The 19,871-nt window shown below is 37.3% G+C and overlaps 2 protein-coding genes and 1 long non-coding RNA gene across 3 annotated transcripts; 1 reads left to right on the top strand and 2 right to left on the bottom strand.

The window, feature by feature from the left end:
• Window positions 1–3,498: 3,498 nt before the first annotated feature.
• Window positions 3,499–4,876, bottom strand: LOC148802035 (uncharacterized). Its single transcript, XR_016082228.1, has 2 exons — window positions 4,737–4,876; window positions 3,499–4,598 (listed from the first exon to the last, which is right to left on the bottom strand). It is a non-coding gene; the product is annotated as an uncharacterized LOC148802035 (long non-coding RNA).
• Window positions 4,877–5,911: 1,035 nt separating this feature from the next.
• LOC104588582 (Major facilitator superfamily protein) lies at window positions 5,912–11,451 on the top strand. The gene is made up of 3 exons (XM_010246575.3): window positions 5,912–6,235; window positions 9,212–10,122; window positions 10,555–11,451. Exons 1-3 carry the CDS (start codon window positions 5,912–5,914, stop codon window positions 11,039–11,041), a joined length of 1,722 nt encoding a protein of 573 aa, XP_010244877.1. The 3' UTR covers window positions 11,042–11,451.
• Window positions 11,452–12,384: 933 nt separating this feature from the next.
• On the bottom strand, window positions 12,385–15,790 carry LOC104588583 (uncharacterized). Its single transcript, XM_010246576.3, has one exon. The coding sequence runs from the start codon at window positions 13,409–13,411 to the stop codon at window positions 12,689–12,691; it is 723 nt and encodes a 240-aa protein (XP_010244878.2). The 5' UTR covers window positions 13,412–15,790; the 3' UTR covers window positions 12,385–12,688.
• Between the last annotated feature and the right edge of the window lie 4,081 nt (window positions 15,791–19,871).

The raw sequence follows: 19,871 nt of genomic DNA, 5'->3' as shown, positions 1-19,871 counted from the left end.
TACCATACTGGTTTGGTCACATGTATAGACAGAACCCGGAATAAGAGGTGATGTTGCAAGTTGAAGAGATTAGAAGGGCCAGCATAGATAAAAAAGGGCATGGGTCAACTTTTTTTCTTGTTTTTTTTTGGATAAATTATAAAGAACCTCTTTGTACTATGGGGTCTGTGACAAAGACCCCCCTGTACTTTCTTTTGAAATAAATATCCCTTTTGTACTATGATCATCAAATAAAGATCCCTTTCATTAGTTACAATATTTTTTAATCTCTATATTACCCTCTGACAAAAAAACACTGTTCATTTTCCCCGACCTCATACATTAACAGTAGCGGCACTAATCTCATCTACCTCAGATTTTTTCAAATTTCTCTCTCCCAAATATTTTTCAAATCCAGAGTGCTATATTCATGATACACTAATAGATCTGGAGAATAAAAATCCAGAGTGCACTAGTGTAAATCCTACGAGGATCGCATTCTATAAAAGTATCATAGACAAGTTGCACCTACTTCATATGCACCTTCTTCATAAATGATATATCCCATTTAACTAAGCTGCTAGGAGGGAGGTTTGGAGACGTTAATCCTACGGGGATCGCGTTCTATAATGGTTTCATAGACAATCTCCTACTGAGAGGTGAGCCAGAGACTTGGAATTTAATTCTCACCAAATCTGCTCTGATATACCTCAAGACTAGAATTCTAACAGTATGATAGACAATCTCCTAAGACTCCTGTGTTCTTATTGTCTGTAACAAATTTAGGCTTGTGTCGTTAGGGATCGAACCGTTTGTGACCTTGTATCATCACGACCTGCTACAAGAACTGGAGGACAGATATGGGAAATGGCTGAACCCTCTAATACAGTAATGCCATGAACATTTGTTTCTCTAATTACCTGAATCTCGTTTAGATTTTATGAATTATAAAACACAAATTTCTGGGGAAGTCTGTGCTTGTGTCTCACTGTTACAAATCTTGTGATGAAATCGTGAAGAGAGCTTGACTGGAAATAGAAAATGGGATTTTGATTTTGTTGGTGCTTACTGTTGCAGGGAAAATTTTGTGTATTTTGCGAAAATCTGATTTAGGAGCTTTGGGGATCGGGTGAAGTTGTGGAATAGGTTGAATGAGCCCAACGCGTATGCTGTTTATGCGTATCTCAGGGGAGTTTATCCACCAGCCCATTGCTTGAGATTGAACTTGTGACTGTACTTTACAATATGGTGTTGTCCCATGCCACGCTGCTAATTTGTACCGGATTTTTATCCTCCAGATCTGTTAGTGTATCATGAACAGTGCACTCTGGATTTGAAAAAATCTGAAGAGAGAAATTTGAAAAAATACGAGGTAGATGAGATTAGTGCCGCTACTGTTAGTGTATGAGGTCGGGAAAGATGAACAGTGTTTTTTTGTTAGAGGGTAATATAGAGATTAAAAAATATTGTAACCATTTTTTTGAACAGAAAACTAATGAAAGAGGGTCTTTATTTCATGATCATAGTACAAAAGGGATATTTATTTCAAAACAAAGTACAGGGGGGGTCTTTGTCAAGAGGAGTCTTTATAATTTACCCTTTTATTTTTATTTTTTATGAGATGGATCAAATTAAATACTCATGATTAAATAATAATTAATAAATATGAGCCACATGATAATAAACAGAATTGAATTGCTAAATATAGGATTCGTATAACCAACCCATATAAACGGTATAAAGCGTGATGATGGAATTAAGCATTCATAATTCAATAATGGACAGAATGGTCAGAATTTATATAACCGGCACCATATAAATTATATAAGGCTTGAACGATGAAGATGTAATCTATTTCTTGTATTGAAATTTAGACCCACCCAACATCAAATCTTGTGGTTAAGAGAATAAAACTGTTGACAGTTCTTTCGCATCTGAATTTGTTGTTGACACGGCTCAAAACAATTCAATAAACAAATATCCTGAACGGACCTGAAGAAACGATGGAGAGATTTTTTTTAAAAAAAGTGGTATATGTTATTAGAGACAGGATGTCTGATGTTCATATGGGCTTAATGTCAACATCCATTAAATCAAGGCGTGCCGACCAAATAATACAACTTCGATTCGGGTATTACTTTCAGGTTCCACTTGTTTGTCTTTTATTTTAGGGAAAATTCTCGATCAATGAGTGATAATTTGTTGGTTTTTAGGTTTTTTTTATCAAATAATAATAATAATAATAATAATAATAATAATAATTTGATTCTGAACTACAATTCAGTACCTGCAGTGATAGTTATGGGATTTGATACTGCATCAACGCTGGAACAAACCAGCTAACATACTAATGTGTCACAGCCCTCGGTTGGTAAACTGTCATCCTCTCTGATGTCAGGCTTATTTACCATAAAAAAGAAATTGATAAAACAAGAGTTTTTTAATTAAAATCATCTTATATTTGATATGAAATTTAACCTTTTAAATATAAAATAAAAAAAAAAAAATCATGAGACCTTTATATATTTTTAGTTGGCTTGAAATGCTCTAACAGAACCAGTGAACTATGGACTCGCCACAAAACTCAAAACTGGTTTGATTCGGACTCGGCACAAAATTCAGAACCGGTTTGATTCTATTGGGTGGACCCAACCCACGCACAAATACAAATATACGGTGTGTGCCTATACACAAAAATCTACAGTGCAGTGCTTTAGAACTCTGCTTCAAAGCTCTTGCTGTTCCTTACGCTTGGTCTTCCAGTAATCTGCTTGGCAATGCTGTATTTTGTTAGACCTTGTACTCCAGCTTCTGGTGAAGACTCTGCTGAACATGGCCATTTTCTTTTCACTCAAGCTGCTAGCATTGTTCTTGGCTTCTATCTTCTTATGACCACAGTGTTGGATGATGTGCTCCCATTTCCTATACATTTCTTGTTGTAATGGTCCTGCTTCTTATGGCACCACTGTGTGGTCTGTATTTTGAGTTATTATTGAAACGTATTGCTGGCTCGGCTCACACTGATTATTGAAACAATCAGCAGCACCAACTTCAAACGGCAGTCCAGACACGATTTTTCTAAAAGTGGATCAATAGATAGGTCATAGGTAGGATTCCTACCTATAATTTTGGTTTTGTAGTGTATATGTTTAGCGTGAAGCATGCAAGAGTCGCATAAGAATGCTTCTTTCCACCCATGGCATAATATTTATTATCTCAGTCCCAGGGTTTCATAACCGGAGCGGATCAGACAGTTGAATCAGAAGACTGGGAATGGTTCCGTATACTCTATACAAGAAGAAGATACATAGACATTTTCATTTACCTACCTTTCCTTTCATTTTTCCTACCTCTGGTGCCCTTATCAAAATAGAGCCACATGATTAAACCCATGTAACTTTACAGAGGCTGTAGTTGGAATTTATTCGAATTTAACAAAATTAATTCATTTTTAATTTATGGATAACAATATAAACTTATATTAAATAAATATATTATAAAATAACCGGGCTCATAAGATGGGGTTAAAGTATATTATCTGAACTATTTTTAATTTATTTTATTGATAAATACAATATTATGATCATTTTTAATTTTGGATAAATTACACGAACCTCCCTAGGCCCTTACTATGGGGTCAGGGGTCAGTGACAGATACCCTTAAACCTTAATTTGCGACAAAGACCCCTTAAATTTTTACATTGTGAAATATCTCTTGACATTAAAAAGAAAGTATTAAAATTAAATTACTAAAATACCTTATTAAACTTTTTCTATTTTTTGTCTCTCCATTCTCTCTTAATTCTTAAAACCTCATGCTCTCGACAGCTAAGTCTCCCAGCGTCGCGAGGCAGTAACTGTCCCTCAGCCATCAACGACTTTTAGATCTGAACCAGCATCGCCTCATAGTACTCCTTCAAGGGTGGCCTCGCAAACCCAGCTCCGACCGCCCCACCCCACGGCCTCACCAAACCCACTACTGAACACGCTGGAGTTGGCGAACCCATGCATCATCCTCACGTACGCATCTCGAAGTCGTATGAGAAGCCTCTTGGGTGAAGGGATGTGGATGAATCGGAGCTTCGACGTGATCCTGATACGCCAGAACCACTTCTGTTCAGACGTACCGTCGTAAGCTCCACCTGGGCCTTTTGACGATGGCCACTCCTGTCCAGCCGCTCGTACTCTCTTCTCTTCCAGTACCCCTTCCACCCCTTCAATAGATTCGCAGACGCCCCTTCCATCTTACACCTCACCAACTTCTATCTTCTTCTTCTTCTCTCCTGGAATCAGAGAGAGATGGTTTCACCCCCAACTCGTTTGTTACAGCACCCACACCTGTTCTTCACCTTCATCGACCCCTCCGCTCTGGTTGCCGCCGAGTTCAAATCCGCCGAATATGACGACAAAGTGGAGTATCCCAAAACAGAGTAATTAACGGAAGATGAAGGACTCGATTGTTGTGGGGTTAAGAGATTTCTCGACAGCAGCTTTAGCAGAGGCGGTTGTGCTTCCTTAGCGCATAGCCGGTGACTTTCCGTAGCTTGGCATCTCTCCTGGGAACCCATTTCTCCGGTCTCTCACTCCTGGATCCTTCTCGCTCGGTGGTTTTCGTTTTCCTCAAAGCAATGAAAGAAAGCAGATAACGATATCAGCGAATCACGTTTCGGGAAATTCCTGAGTTATAACCAATCTTTCGATGCAAAACACAAATAGAATCATCAATTATCACTTCTACAAAGAAAATAGATAATTACCTTTTTCTAAATCAGATGCCGCTGCAGTCCGTCCGAGATTGAAATCGGATGAGCAAAGTCCCTCTGTTGCTGCCCAACAGAAATCGGATGTCGCTGCAATCCGGCCGTCGAAAATTGGATGAGTGAAGTTCCTTTGTTGCTGCACAACAGAAATCGGATGCCGCTGCAGTCTGGCTGTCGAAAAGACGAGATGTCGATTTCTGTAATGGACCCATCGGTTCCCGGGGCAGCGAGGACGACATAGTAACGGTGGTGAACATAACTATATAAATTAAAGAAAAAGGTAAAATTAATTATTAAAAGTAGAATCTTTTTTCAAATTGATTAATAGAAAGCTAACGGAAGGGTCTTTGTCTAACGGCCAAACTTTGGAGGTTTTGTGGCAAATTAAATTTTAAGGGTATTTGTTGTCACTAACCCTATAATACGGAGGGTTCGTAAACGATCTCAAATCTTAGTCTCTTCTGTTTCAAAAAATTAATAACTATTTACAAGAATCTAAATTTAGGATGTTTAAATAATTAATAAAAAAAATTAGATTAATATTTTTAAAGAATTTTTTAATTCTTCAAATATTATTTAGCAGTTAATTAATAAACTAATTAACGGCAAATACAAAATTATTACATTTTAAAATTTAAATATTAAATTTTTACATTTTAAAAATTCAGAATAATCGTATTTTAAAATTCGAAGACCAAATTATCACTCGAGCCAAAATACAGAGAGTACTGATCGAAAATTTCGAAGGATGGTAATCTTATTTAAATAGAACCGATTTGAATCCAGCCATTTAGAGCCCTGTATTAGTTAATTAATTAATTACTACGATGGAAGCACTCTTTTAAGTTCAGATGAACCTGCACCCTACAACGTCCCAAACCACATCTCTGCTGTGTATTTAGAACATTTCTCGATGATAGACCACAATCGAAAGATGTTCTCAATACACGGTGGGAATATGCTGTAGGACGTTGTGGGGCGCAGATGTGAACTCCTCTTTACTGGCTCCACCATGTCAGTAATAGGCAGAACAGAAGGCGTGAAACCAAAAAACAAAGGCGTGGAGGAAGGTAATGACTTTAGCTTGGAGTTTAGGCGTTAAAAAGAAGTGGAAAGAGAGGAAAGGACAGTCAGGGCTCTGAAGCTGATTGGTAGTTCTCTCTTCTTCAGTAATGGTGGTTTTGAAAGCTGGGAGTAGACCTCCATGGATCGGTCTCGGAGCTGCTGTCTGGGTTCAGGTAGCAGCTGGAAATGCTTACAATTTTCCTCTCTACTCGCCTTCCTTGAAATCCGTACTGGGTTTCAATCAGCAGCAGCTGACCATTCTTGGAGTTGCCAATGATATCGGAGAGAATTTTGGTCTCCTTCCGGGTGTCGTCTGCAATAAGTTGCCCCCTTGGGTTGTTTTGTTGATCGGTACTCTATCATGCCTTTTGGGTTATGGAGTTCTCTGGCTTGCTGTAAGCCAAACTGTTCAGTCTTTGCCTTTCTGGTTGGTGAGTTCATTTAATTTTCTTTTTCTTTTCTTTCAACATTTTTTCTTTCTTCTCAAGTATCATTTGAATTTGGTTGGATGGAGGTAATTTTGTTAACGAGTTTTTTTTTTCTTTTTTTTTTAATAATTCAGATTTTGATGACTGGGTTTGGTGGACTGATTGGTAATTCAGTTTTGGTTGAGTTTCTGCCTAATGGGTTCAGTTGTTTATAGAGTAATTTGTGGCCGATTTTGTGTGATCGAAAGTTGAAACCTTTTGCATGTTATTGAGATCTTACAGGTTTTCTGCAAATTAGATCCTCCTTTTAGAATCTTCTTAAACAACTTTTTGCCGTTTGCAATTTCCATTAGTAGTTTCTGTATATACTATATACTTGGGCTGCTAGTGGAACCATGCGGGAGATACTTCTCTTCTCAGAGCAAGCTTTTGTAAATCAGTAGAAACCCCTGCAGTAGCATGGAAGTGACTTTTTCTTTTTGTTCCTGGTTAGCAAACCTTATATAGATTTCCCTTGAATGCCCTCAACAATAAAATACAGCAAGAACGAAACAAGTGAATGTTGCCCTCTAAGTCTCTAACTGATCCATAAGGCCGTAATTCAAATTGAATGATCACTTAAGCTCCTTATGCTGTGAAGAGAGGAGCCATTGATACTTGGGTGAGCGATACAATTGGAGATTTTAGTTTTAATGAAGGTCGCTAATATGTTTCACATATCACACTTCCCTTATGATTCTATGCCTTAATTTTCCTCAATCTGTGCTTGTGTTTTGGTTCACTAAATAAATAACAACAATAGCAGAACATTCATATCTGATATGTTGAAGTAACATCAAGATTGTAGCAAATAGTTTTGACTCTTTTGATTGCAATTAGGAGTACAATTCGATTTACTCGTTCATTTCTCATTCTTCCAACTGTGAGTCTTGTCTAATTTCCAGACTGATGCATATTGATCATGGATGTAACTTTGGGTTGGGCCAACGTGAACCTAACCCAACCCAACCAGAAAAAATAGGCTTAGTTAGGTTGTGTTGCATTTGGTGAAATGAGAATGGGTTTGCAGGGCTAAAAATAGGGGTGGCCACGAGTTGAGCTTCTCACGAGCTATTTGAGCTCGGCTGGGCTCGGTTTAAACTGAGCTTCGAGCCAAGCTTAAGCCCGATATATAGGCTCGTTTGGTAATCGAGCCAAGCTCGAGCCTAGTGAAGTTCGGCTCGTAAAGCTCGTGAGCCTAATCGTACACATACATAGATACATACATACATACATACATATACATATAAATATTTATATATAATAAATCATTTTGATCAAAATATAATAAATATTTTTATTTTTTATGTATAATATTAAATAATTTTTATAATTCTTAATTTTTGTATGTAAAATAGAAAATTTATATGTATAATTTTTATTTTTTAGAAAAAGCTTGGCTTGCAATCAAGCTTGAGCCGAGCCGAGCTTGAACTTGTGAGCTTTTGAACTGATCCGAGCTTGACGAGATCCGAGCCAAGCAGGAGGTTTTCCCCGTGGACTGACCCGTGACGAGATCCTATTCGCGGGCCCATAACACATCCAATTGATGGGAAGATGTTACTTGTGTGAAGCTGCAGGGGAGAATGTGTTACATTTGTGCTTTGGTTGTCCATTCTCCAAATTAATTGGTAGATTTTTCTTTGGGCTTTTCAAAATTAAAATAGTGGAACCAAGGACCCCTGGAGATATTTTGCTCGCTAGCCTACAATGAGAGAAAATATTAAGGCAAAGATAGTTTTGTATACTTTTTTTGAGTTGTTTATAGAGTTAAATTGTGGCAATTCCTCATCACCCTAGCTGATGTACTCATCTTTTTTATCAATAAAATCTTTGTTTTTTATTTACTACAAAAAATTCTGTTGAAAAAAAATTCCAAGAAAGCAACTGGAGGATAAGAGCAGGAATCTCCTCATCACTTAATGGTCTCAAGATGGATTCTCCTTGGGCTTGGAAGGTAATTGATAGGTGGTGGTTGGATGGATGCCTCATAGTCTGATGGACTATAGATGTTTAGAACTTTAGATATGTTATTAAGGAGGCTGAGACATTAGCTTCTAGGCTGAATTGCTCATTCGGTCGGGTCCCCTATATCAGTTAATGGACTTGCAATTGTTGGGTGGAGAGGGGTTCGAGAGAGCTAAGTTGCATTTGGATTTTGGAGGGATCTTGACCCAAACAGCAATATTTTTTGTATTCTTTTCTATGTGATCTTGATGCTATAATGTGTTGGCTATGTATCATGTACTTTGTTTCCTTCATTCCTTCATTTGTACTTCTGAACAATGGAAGTTTTCATTATTTTTCTGCAATAGAATTCGTTTAATAATCTTTTCTGACAAAAGACTGGACTCAAGAAATGTTTATCAAAGGCTAGAATCAAAGAATATCCTTGCAAGTCAAGATGTGTTACTGTAATCAATAGGCATTCATTATTATGTATGTTATAAATCCATATATTTTATGCCTAACTTGCATTGCTCGAGTGTTTAATCTACTTAACATTCGAATGTAATCACTGGTTGTAGCATGAATAAGTTATCCTTTGATAATAAGCTTTAGTGATTGAAGCTATTACATGGATCAAGGACATCTTCTCCTAGCAAGTTATTTTGTGCAATTAGAGCTCAGATCTCCTGAAAGCAAAAACCATGTGAATACTCTGAGAGCACGGCATCCATCTGAACGTTGGGAATATTTCATATACCTGTATGTTTAATCTACTTAACATTCGAATGTAGTCACTGATTGTAGCATGGATAAGTTCCCGATGTGTGGCTGGATGCCGGTCTCTCACAGTGATTGCACAGTTTTTGCTTTCAGGAAATCCCAAATTGTGCAATTATCCTCCCTCTTATATGGTCTTAGAATGCCTAAAATCCAAGCTTCATGCATTTGGGTTTTGGCCTCACAGTTTAGTTCTTTTTTATGATATGACAGTTATGGATTGCACTTTGTATTGCCACTAATAGCAGCGCATGGTTGGGAACTGGCGTGCTTGTAACCAACATGAGAAACTTCCCTCTTAGTAGAGGAACTGTTGCAGGTATTCTCAAAGGTTATGTGGGAATCAGTGCTGCAGTATACACAGAAATCTACAGTGCAGTGCTTCTGAACTCTGCTTCAAAGCTCTTGCTGTTCCTTACACTTGGTCTTCCAGTAATTTGCTTGGCAATGCTGTATTTTGTTAGACCTTGTACTCCAGCTTCTGGTGAAGACTCTGCTGAACATGGCCATTTTCTTTTCACTCAAGCTGCTAGCATTGTTCTTGGCATCTATCTTCTTATAACCACAGTGTTGGTTGATGTGCTTTCTCTAAGTTCTCCCATTTCCTATACATTTGTTGTTGTAATGGTTCTGCTTCTTATGGCACCACTTGCAATCCCTGTAAAGATGTCATTGTTCCGAGCTAATCCCAAGAAACCTGTATTACATAGCCATGCAGTTGGTTCCTCAGATTCTCTGTTTCCAGGAGAAGATGGTTCAGACAAAATTGAGCCATTGCTAACTCCGTCTTCATCAACAACAAATGTTGGAAGTTTCCTAGAAAGCGATGATGCTTCAGACATTGACATACTTCTGGCTGAAGGGGAGGGGGCTGTCAAGAAGAGGAGGCGACCCAAGAGAGGGGAGGATTTCAAATTCCGAGAAGCTATTATAAAGGCAGACTTTTGGCTTCTCTTCTTGGTTTACTTTCTTGGAGTTGGGTCTGGTGTAACTGTTCTAAATAACTTGGCACAAATTGGGACTGCACTAGGCGTCAATGATACAACAATTCTGTTGTCTCTCTTCAGCTTTTGCAATTTTGTGGGTCGTCTTGGTGGTGGTGCTGTTTCTGAGCATTTTGTTAGGTCAGTACTATTTCTCCTTGTACTGTTTCTGAGCATTTATTTTTCATGTTGCTTTACTACTTGCCCCCACCCCACCCTTACGAGGAAATAGCATAAAATGCAACTATGCACTAAAGGAAGTATTTGCTCATTGTGCTGGTGGAATATAGCCCAAAAAGCCATCTTGACTGGACAGTCTCTCATCTATGAGCCTGTAAGCTTTGTGAAATAGAATCAATTGATTGGATGGTTAGGGTGTTAAATAGTTCTGATATTTGTGCTATGCACCAATACAAAGTCATTCTATATAGGACACTCCATGTTGTTGAAGCCATAAACCATTTGGTACATTTTACAGAGGTAGAACCCACAAAGTTCCAGTCTGCACTTGTATTTCCTTGTGATCTCTTATGGTCTTCAGATTTATATGGCATTGGATATTGCTTGTTACAGGTCAAAGATGATCCCTCGAACAGTATGGATGACATGCACGCAAGTAGTGATGATTGTGACATATCTTCTTTTTGCTTCAGCTCTTAATGGTACCCTCTATGCTGCGACTGCATTACTTGGGATCTGCTATGGGGTTCAGTTCTCTATCATGGTGCCAACTGCTTCTGAGCTTTTTGGGTTGAAACACTTTGGTATTATTTACAATTTCATGTTGCTAGGCAATCCTCTTGGTGCATTCCTCTTCTCGGCCTTGCTTGCAGGTTATGTATATGACAAAGAGGTTGCAAAGCAGCACGGTTTGAATCTGCTAGGCTCTAGTGCCTCTTGCCTTGGTCCTAATTGCTTCAGGTTAACCTTCCTGGTTCTAGCTGGTGTTTGTGGTCTAGGCTCTATACTGAGCATAATCCTGACTATGAGAATAAAACCTGTTTATCAAATGCTTTATTCTGGAGGTTCATTCCGGATCCCTCAAAATTCAAACCATTGAGATCATCTTAATGAAGGGCTAGGAGTTCGCTATCTCCTTGGAATATTAATATTGAGGCAAAACCGTAAAACCACTGAGGGCGCACCTTTCAGCTTAGCTTCTTCAGTTACAGCCCTAAATTTCAAGTCATTCTAGCTGTTTCAAAAATTCAAATCATTGATATTATCTATGTCTTTCCTGTTCATTTTATAAGGTTCAACATGATGGAATGGTAGAGCTCCAGTTTTCCCTGAAAAAGTGTTCCTGTTTTTCTGGATTAATAATCAAAGGGACTATTTTTTTGTTGTAGTTAGATGTATCTACCATGTTTCAAGTGTAGAAAGTCATGTTTCCAACTTGTTGTAAATGTTATATATGGACGTAAATTTTGAGATAGATCGATTAAAGTATGTTATTATTGTTGAGGTGAACATAGAAAATTACAAACATATAATCCCAAGCTTGTTGCCTACTGAAGGCATTACAGCCGTTGCTTCAGCTGTTATTTTCATTCCTGCATTCTCCCTTTACTCCCTAAGCATCAGTCACTGTCCCATGCCATGTCTCAGTCTGGACTTTGTATATTGTGTCGGCAAAGTAAGCCAAGCTTCGGATTTACCCATTTTATTGGGTTTCAGGGTGAGTTTGGGAGCATCTCATCACTCAGCTGAAATTACCATTGCACATTTCAAGTGCATAAATGTTACACTGGATGCCGAAAGACCTGCCTGGATATTATTTGGAAGCCCCAATTCATTTATCAACTACTTGGAAATTAAATAAGGAATACAAACCGGCGGAGAGATGAACCTAGAATAATCAGAAGGGAAGCTAGTAACCTATTTCTCAAGAAGACGAGATGCTTCTTTGTGGCTCTTGGGGCGTATGAAACCGAGAATCCATGGGGCTATTGTAATGAACTGCAATTGTTGATCAGATACCTGATGTGCCAAAGATGGTCCACAGGTTCCCCATGCAGAAAGCGAACTAATAAAACACCCCCTTCAATGACTGCAATCAGTATGCCGCATTTGATGCTCAGAATGATTCTTTATTTAGACAAAGTGGCTTCAATTTCAATTGCTCTGTGTCTGTTGACTGATAGAGTGCTCTTCTGATCTCCAGTGATCACGCAATACCCGACTGATTCATGGATGAGTCACAGAGAAAAACCTGGTTTCCTTGGATTACTCGGTCAGGGACTATCCCTTCAAGTCCTTGAACTTTTAATATAGAAAATCACTATTAATGGAGTCTGAATTTACTGGTTAGACTGATGACGTCTCTCAAGTTCATTTATTTAGAGAGCTCTGGGCCTCAAAACCGACCACCACCATCACCAATTTTTTAAAGCTGGATTGATCTTTGTTAGTAAAGTAGCACATGTCTTATTAATAATTTCAATTGCAAACCAAAATTTTGGTCTTGCTGCCAATTTCATGAAAAAAGTAAAAGAAAAAAAGAAATACTTTAGTGGACACTCGTGACATACGCACACAGACCCTTGGCGGTGCTCAAGTGGGTCTTTAGCTTTACTCGACCCATCATATAAGGATTAAAAAAAAAAAAAAAGCAAGAAGTCTTACACACAAGCCAAAAATCTTCTGGTGGTAGAACCAAAAAACCATCTCTCACCATTTGAACAGAGGAGGGCAAAGGAGGAGAACTTCATGTGGGCTTCAAATCCTGAAACATTGTATCCCACCTGATCTGGACTGCTGTCGACCAGTAACCGTCATCACCTACCTTCTCCTCATTGCCTAGATTGTGAACAGGAGCCTTTGCCCCTTTATCAATGGGAGGACCTGCTGCATCTTTTGAATTTCCATTTGTGAGCATCAAAGGTGCTGGCTTGAGCGACATCAACCTTCCTTGCTTGAGCGTCATCGTCCTCTTATTCCTCTTCAACATGGCTCCCTTCCACCTCTTACCATAAGCAGGCTGTGGCACTACAACTAGTGCAGACTCATCGCGATGAGCCCAAGTGCGAATGTAATTGGAAAGACGCCTCTTGGTTTTCTTGATTGCTGCTAGAAACCTTGACACAAGATGCGGGCTTCCTCCCTTCTCCTTCTTAGCAAGCTTGAGTATCTCTAGCCTATGCTTGGCGATGGAGATGCCCATGCTCTGCAAAAACTCGTGGTTGAAGTAAGTTATATCCTCCTCTTCGAGCTCATTGTGAGCAAAAGCAAGGCCATACTCGTACACAAGCGAAGGCTCGAGGCCAGTTTTGGATAACCAAGCAAACCAATCCATGGCTGTGATATGGGTATCTGTGTAAGATGAGCCAAGATATATAAAGCAGAAGGGAAGGTGAAGACTAATGAAAGGTAGTCTGTAAGTTGTTGGGTGGTTGAGACTAGAATGAGTGATAGTAAAAAGTTGTTGCATGGGACCCTCGTACGTGATCAAACTCTCAGGAGTAAGGTCTAAGGGTTTCTTTTGAAAAGATGGGCATCAATCACGGCCTGGAAAAAAAGAATAGAATGGGAGCCACCACTTTCTAGAGGACCGTGTATAGTGGAAGGGGTTAGAAAAAAGAAACTAAATTTCAAACTCTCAATCACTTTCTGGAAGAATTCCTTTTGATTTGGTTGGTCTAAAGCAAACTTGTGATCCAAAATTCACAAGGCTCCATGTGAAATTTTAGAGTTGTTTGATCTACCCCTTCAGTGCATACCTTCCATTGATGAAATGCTTTCTGAATTCTGATTGAATGATTCTGAGATATTTTCAGACCATGGCCCTCTCAACTGATAACGTGATTCAGGAAACTTACAGTGGATTATAATTATGAAGTAACCATAGTCACATCCAAGTATATGGGTGCTTGGGCGACAACCAACTCTGAACCTACTTTAACCTGAAAAAATAATTTGGGCTAGGGGAGCCATGAGACATGTATTTATGTTGGTTAGGGTTTGTACATGACTCTTGATTATAGTAATGGCTTAGGCTACCACCATTAACCAACTTTTGGTTTAATATGTATTTACTGATAGATAACCCCAATACCTATAAAATTAATGTTAGTTTAGGGCATTATTTTAATATATCAAGATTTGGTACCATGTGATTGCCCAGGTAGCATCAGACAGTGCTACTAGCTTCCCATCTTTTGGATTTTATGAGGTTGACCTCACCTTATCAGAGCATTTGATTCTCCATCTAACGGCTGTTGAGCTTGGTCAACATTCTAATACAAAAGTAATACTGTCTATGAATATAACTCAATATGAATATGGATGTAGTAAGCAAACATATGAGAGTCTATAGTCTGACAATTCATATTTTGACTTGGCCCTTCATTGTTTGGTGGGTTTAGATCAACTGCATGTAGTAAGTTTCTTTTAGCATTATTATAGTATTATATGTTTGTGAGAGTTCTTTAGCAGTCACGCTCACTGACTTCATCTGTTAGTGCAATTGATGTTTATCAGTGAACTGATGGGAACACTGCAAGTCTAAGTAAACGAGAAAGCATTACTGCATTAGAGCTTCCCAAGTGATGATTTGATGGATAGTGAATGAATCCATGCTAATGGAAGGAGCAGGGATAGGAAAAATCAACAGTAGAATGTTGGGTATAAAGAAATCCAATTCAGTAGTAATCTACAACCACCTAAATTTGTCTCTTCTTTCGTCTCATGCACTGATTTCTTCTGAAATAAATTACAGAGCTCAAATGGGTCTTTGTCTGGTCCTCACTGAGGCCATGTGGGTCACATGGAAGGGTTGGGACCGATTCCTTGTTTGCTCCCGTGACTTCTCCCCCTCCATCTCCTCTGGACTAAAATCCAAACTAATTGAGAATGACCCTGTTGATTTTTAGGGGTCTCAAATCCCTTTGGTTTCCAGTTACTAGATCTACTACATCCTTGTCAAAAATTCGACCCATTAAAAAATTCAGTCTATTTGGGCATGTGAATCAGTGAATGGGTGCCCTAAAGATATTTATGCCCATACCGGAATATATAGAAACATATGGACTTATTTAGACAAAACAGACATTCTTTTGAGATTTAATATATCTAATCAACATCAACAAGGACCTGAATAAATTGATCGCTTTGTGCCTGACAAAAGGCTATTAGTCTATTACTCAATTTATCACCGGGAGATGTTTCCAATACACGGCGAAAATGTGTGGTGGGATGTTGTGGGAGGCAATCTCGTGGGGACTGATTTGAATTCGTTAATAAGCTATGTTTGGTGAAAAATTTAGACAGCCTAAATCAGCTGACAGTCAGTTGTTTGAGGGGTTTTATGCTTCAGTCTCTTGAAATAGTCTATGCCTTAGCTGAATCTTGGGCTCATCCCTAAACGGGTCCAAAACCTTTTAGCTAGCAGTCTTAATTTTGATAATGTTTTAGAGGCTGAACCTTTTTTTGCCTTTGGATTAGATGGTTTTAGATCAAGTCAACAGTTTTTATGAAATTTAGGAAAACTGAACCTAGAATCATAGTCAAGTGATGGTTCCAATGGTTAAACTATTGAAAAAACTTGTATTTAGATTTTATATTGCATTGCAATATTTATATAATGACACAACAGTATGATATTTGAAATTTGTATATTCAAGGGAGCATTGGTGATATGTATGGTTTGTTTTTGAAAACAAAAACTACCACATTAGCAAAATATTATGAATTTGCTGATTTAGCAGTTGTTTTTGTTTAAAATAGCTAGCTGAAACCTCCTCTGACCATTGTTGAAACTTCCTCAGAATTCGGTAATTGCAATCACTTCTCCTGAACTTTTTGACACAGTTGCAAGTAGACTCCTATTAGAATTCTCTAATAAAAGGCACGAAAATGTCCAAAATATCCATGTAATTACTATTTATGCTGGTTTCTACATAAAAAAAAAAAAACAATACAAGCTTTATAAACAACAAAAAAAAAAAAAAGAATTTAAAGTTGTAGCTTTACCTTTAAGTCATTGATATGAAAAGTAAAGTTGGAGAATAAATCTATTTCAGAAAAAGAGATTGGAAGGGTATGGGCTAAGCCATTCATATGAAGAGAAAAATTAGAAAATAAACATTTTGGTCTAAAGTAACTGTATGGGTATTTTGAACATTTTCATGCCTCTAACATGGGTAAATTTCTTAAACTACCTTATGATTTAGCTAATTGACTTAGTATACTCTTACTGTTTGAAAATTGACTAATGCTACCCCTACTTGGAGAATAAATCTATTTCAAAAAAAGAGATTAGAAGGGTTTGGATTGGCCATTCATATGATATGAATAGAAAAATTAGAAAATAAACATTTTGGTCTAAAGTAAATATATGGGTATTTTGAATATTTTTATGCCTCTAACAAGGGTAAATTTCTTAAACTACCCTTATGATTTAACTAATTGACTAAGTATACCTATACTGTTTGAAAATTGACTAATACTTCCCTTACGCTTAACGTTCCGTCGTAAACCATTCAAATGGCCATTATGTGACTGCTATAATTTTCAAAAGTACCCAACTTACCCTTCTTATAAATTCGGCACCGGCATCTGTATCAATGTTATGCTTCGTGTCCTCTCGTGACTCTCCCTCCCCTTCCTTCATATTTGAATACTTCTGAAGGTCTCCAACCTCAATAGAAGACTTCTGTTCAATTGGTTTATCGTCTTCATGAACTTGGCCCGAATTTCCGGCCATGAACTTTCTAGCTAACAAAGTACCCTACAGGTAGGAGAGATGGAAGAGTGTCTTCGGTTTCTATTGTGACACAGGCTGGAGGACTTCATTCAGATTCTCTCTTCTGCCTCTCCTTACATTCAACATCGATAACGTTCGGTGATTTCTCACTGTTTCCTTGGCGGTGTTTCTGCCGCCATCGCTGTATCAATAAACATCAAAACCCATCGTTAATAAAGGTTCTACAAATGGAGAGAGAGAACGGTGAAACAAAGGAGAGCAGAGGCAGGGAGCGAGAGAGAGAGAGGGGTGGTGGAACAGGTGAGAACGAAGGTAGAGAGAGAGAGGCAGTGGAACTGGGGAGAGCGGAGACAGGAGAGAGAGAGAGAGAGTATATATATCATTTCCGTTCACGGAGATTCATGCGGTTGTAAACTTGTAATTCGCATGAGATTTCTCTCACGATCAGCATTGAACTGAGAAATCTTTCTCTCTCTCTGACGAGATCAACCGGATCGAATTCAGAAGCTCCGTGAATTCAGAATTCAGAATAAGTGAATAACTGATACACCGATTTACTGGCTGTAATTCTGTTTGTCTTCATCTAGAAACAAGGGTCTTGAATGAAAGCTCCGCGGGTTCAGAATTCAGAATAAGTGAATAACTGGTGGATCGATTTATAGGCCGTGGTTCAGTTTGTTTTAATCTAGAAACAAGGGTCTTGAATGCGCCAACACAGTCTGGAGATTGACAAATTGGTTTTCTGGTGTTGAAGATTTGTTTATATCGGTTGGTAAATTTCTGAGATATCAGGTGCTCTTTTTATCCTTTTCTTTGCTCTTGCTGACATTACTAGCTGTGATTCAATTTGTTTTAATCTAGAAACAAGGGCCTTGAATGCGCCAAAGCAGTCTGGAGATTGACGAAGTGGTTTTCTGGTGTTGAAGATTCGAATATATCGGTTGGTAAATTTCTGACAGGTCCTCTTTTATCCTTTTCTTCGCTCTTGCTGATATTCTCGTCTTTCAATCGACTCGTAACTCTATGGTCTGGAGATTTGTCAGTGGAAATTGTTTGTATTGAGTTGAATTGGTAATCCCAACACCGTGGGCGATGACAGGGAGAAAGATGGATTGTGCGCCAGGTCGAGAGACATAGGGGTAGCTCCAACCGGCAAAAGAGTCCTTTGGAAAATCAACCGATTACTATAGCCGGAACTATATCCAATTTTTGAACATTGAAAGAAGAAAGATGGGTAAAATAGTCTTTTTAATTCTTTCGTTAATGGATAAACATGGTCAGGAAGTATTAGTCAATTGTTAAAAACAGATAGCCTTAGTTAATTTTCAAACAATAAGGATACACTTAGTTAATTCACTAAACCATAAGAGTAGTTTAAGAAATTTACCCTTATAACAAAGGGTGTTTATTTGTAATTATGTTAGAAAGTGTAAGGAAGGTGGATGCAATTATCAAACTTCATGGAAGGTTTCAGCAACAACCAGAAACTAGAAACTTCAAGGAAGGTTTCAACAATTTACATTTACCCTAAAATAAATAAAGTCATGCATTGACCAAAGCCCCCTTAACTAGTTTCGACCAAAGGTATTGATACGATACTCTCGATACAAGGCATATCATATCCGTATCCATGATCATGGATACAGGATATGATACGATTAGATACATATCTTACGAGTCATGCGTATCGATACGATATGCCTTTGTATCGAGTCGTATCACATCGTATTAGTGGATACAGTCCGATACACACCGACACAGAGGTGTATCCATGTCTAGCTTGACAAAATTGTACATTGAGTACTTTTGGATTGTTTTTCATCTTTAATACAAGTTAAAAATAATGTTATGAAAACTAAAATAAATAATTTAAGATTTAATTTTTCCAAAAAACATTAATAAAAACTAAAAATTATAAAAATAATATATTTCCTCTACCTCAAGTGATTTATATATTTTATTTTACACATGATTACATGTTAAAAACGATAACATAGTTATTAATTGAAAAATAGTTATTATATAAAAATACTAAATAAATAAATTTTCCCAACAAAATTAATAGAAAACAGAAAATTATAATTATAAAATCTAAAACGAATAATTTAAGATTTAATTTTCCCAAAATATTTAATAAAAACTAAAAATTAAATATAATTTATTTTATCTACCTTAATGATTTATTTGTTTTATTTTACAATTATGTGTGAAATAAAAATATTATATGTTAAAAATGAAAACATATTTATTATTTAAAAATAGTTGTTATTTAAATAAAATACTAAATTAATAAATATTCCCAAAAATTAATAAAAATTGAAAGAATGATAATTATTGTACAATGTTTGAATGTTCTAGAATCCTGGTATTGTTTATTATAATATTTCTCTTCATATAACCTATTGAAGTATGCATTTCTCATGTCTTTATATCTTATTCATAGATAATTCAGCTTAGTTTAATATTATTAACGTATTTATGTGATTTGTATGCATTTCACTAGCATATTCAAGTGTTTTTATATTTTTCGTTCGTATCCATGCATTTTCAAAACATTTCCGTATTCGTATCCGTATCCAACTTATCCGATACTAAACCCAATTCTGATACCTTAATTTCAACTTTTATGTGTTCGACCTTCTCCTTCCTTTTAACTCAATCTTGGTCTCCTACACTCTCAGGAATAGTATTGTGGCTGCCCACACTTTGGCTAGGTATTGTAAACCGTGATTGCTTGGTGCAACCATACAATGAATCTGGCTTATAACCCATTCAAAAGAAAAAAAAAAAAATAAAGATATTATGATTATAAGATTCAGGGATTTCTCCCGCCTTCTGTGGTAGGTCAGTGCCGAGTTAAATTCATGTTAAAACATGAATTTGTCTTTCACACTTCGGGTGGGAACTACCATATTAGCTTTTGGTTCTGCTTTTTTGTTTATGTTTTTCTTATACCACCAAAAAAAAGACATGAATTGCCAACTTAATGGTGGCTTAATTGGCACGTTAACTGAGTAGTCTCAGATGAGATGTGGTTTCAAGCCCTACTATCAGTTCTTATCACTTTTGAGAATAGTTATTAATGTTGTTAAAAAAAGTATTGTATTATATCAAGAAGAACTGAATTGCAACTCTTATGAGGCAAAGACAAGTAATCAATAGTTCAATACAAAGAAAAAAAAAAACA

The sequence above is a fragment of the Nelumbo nucifera genome, chromosome 2, assembly GCF_055504915.1.
Source record: "Nelumbo nucifera cultivar China Antique chromosome 2, China Antique-T2T, whole genome shotgun sequence".
Lineage (NCBI taxonomy): Eukaryota > Viridiplantae > Streptophyta > Magnoliopsida > Proteales > Nelumbonaceae > Nelumbo > Nelumbo nucifera.
The sequence above is the reverse complement of the archived record's forward strand: the minus strand, read 5'-3'. Positions and strand labels throughout refer to the sequence as shown.

Excerpts from the sequence above, each read along its gene's own strand:
- LOC104588582 (XM_010246575.3), top strand. The coding sequence starts at position 5,912 with ATGGTGGTTTTGAAAGCTGGGAGTAGACCTCCATGGATCGGTCTCGGA. Across the intron at positions 6,236-9,211 it reads AGTCTTTGCCTTTCTGGTTG|TTATGGATTGCACTTTGTAT; the intron begins GTGAGTTCATTT and ends ATGATATGACAG. Across the intron at positions 10,123-10,554 it reads GTTTCTGAGCATTTTGTTAG|GTCAAAGATGATCCCTCGAA; the intron begins GTCAGTACTATT and ends TGCTTGTTACAG.
- LOC104588583 (XM_010246576.3), bottom strand. The coding sequence starts at position 13,411 with ATGCAACAACTTTTTACTATCACTCATTCTAGTCTCAACCACCCAACA.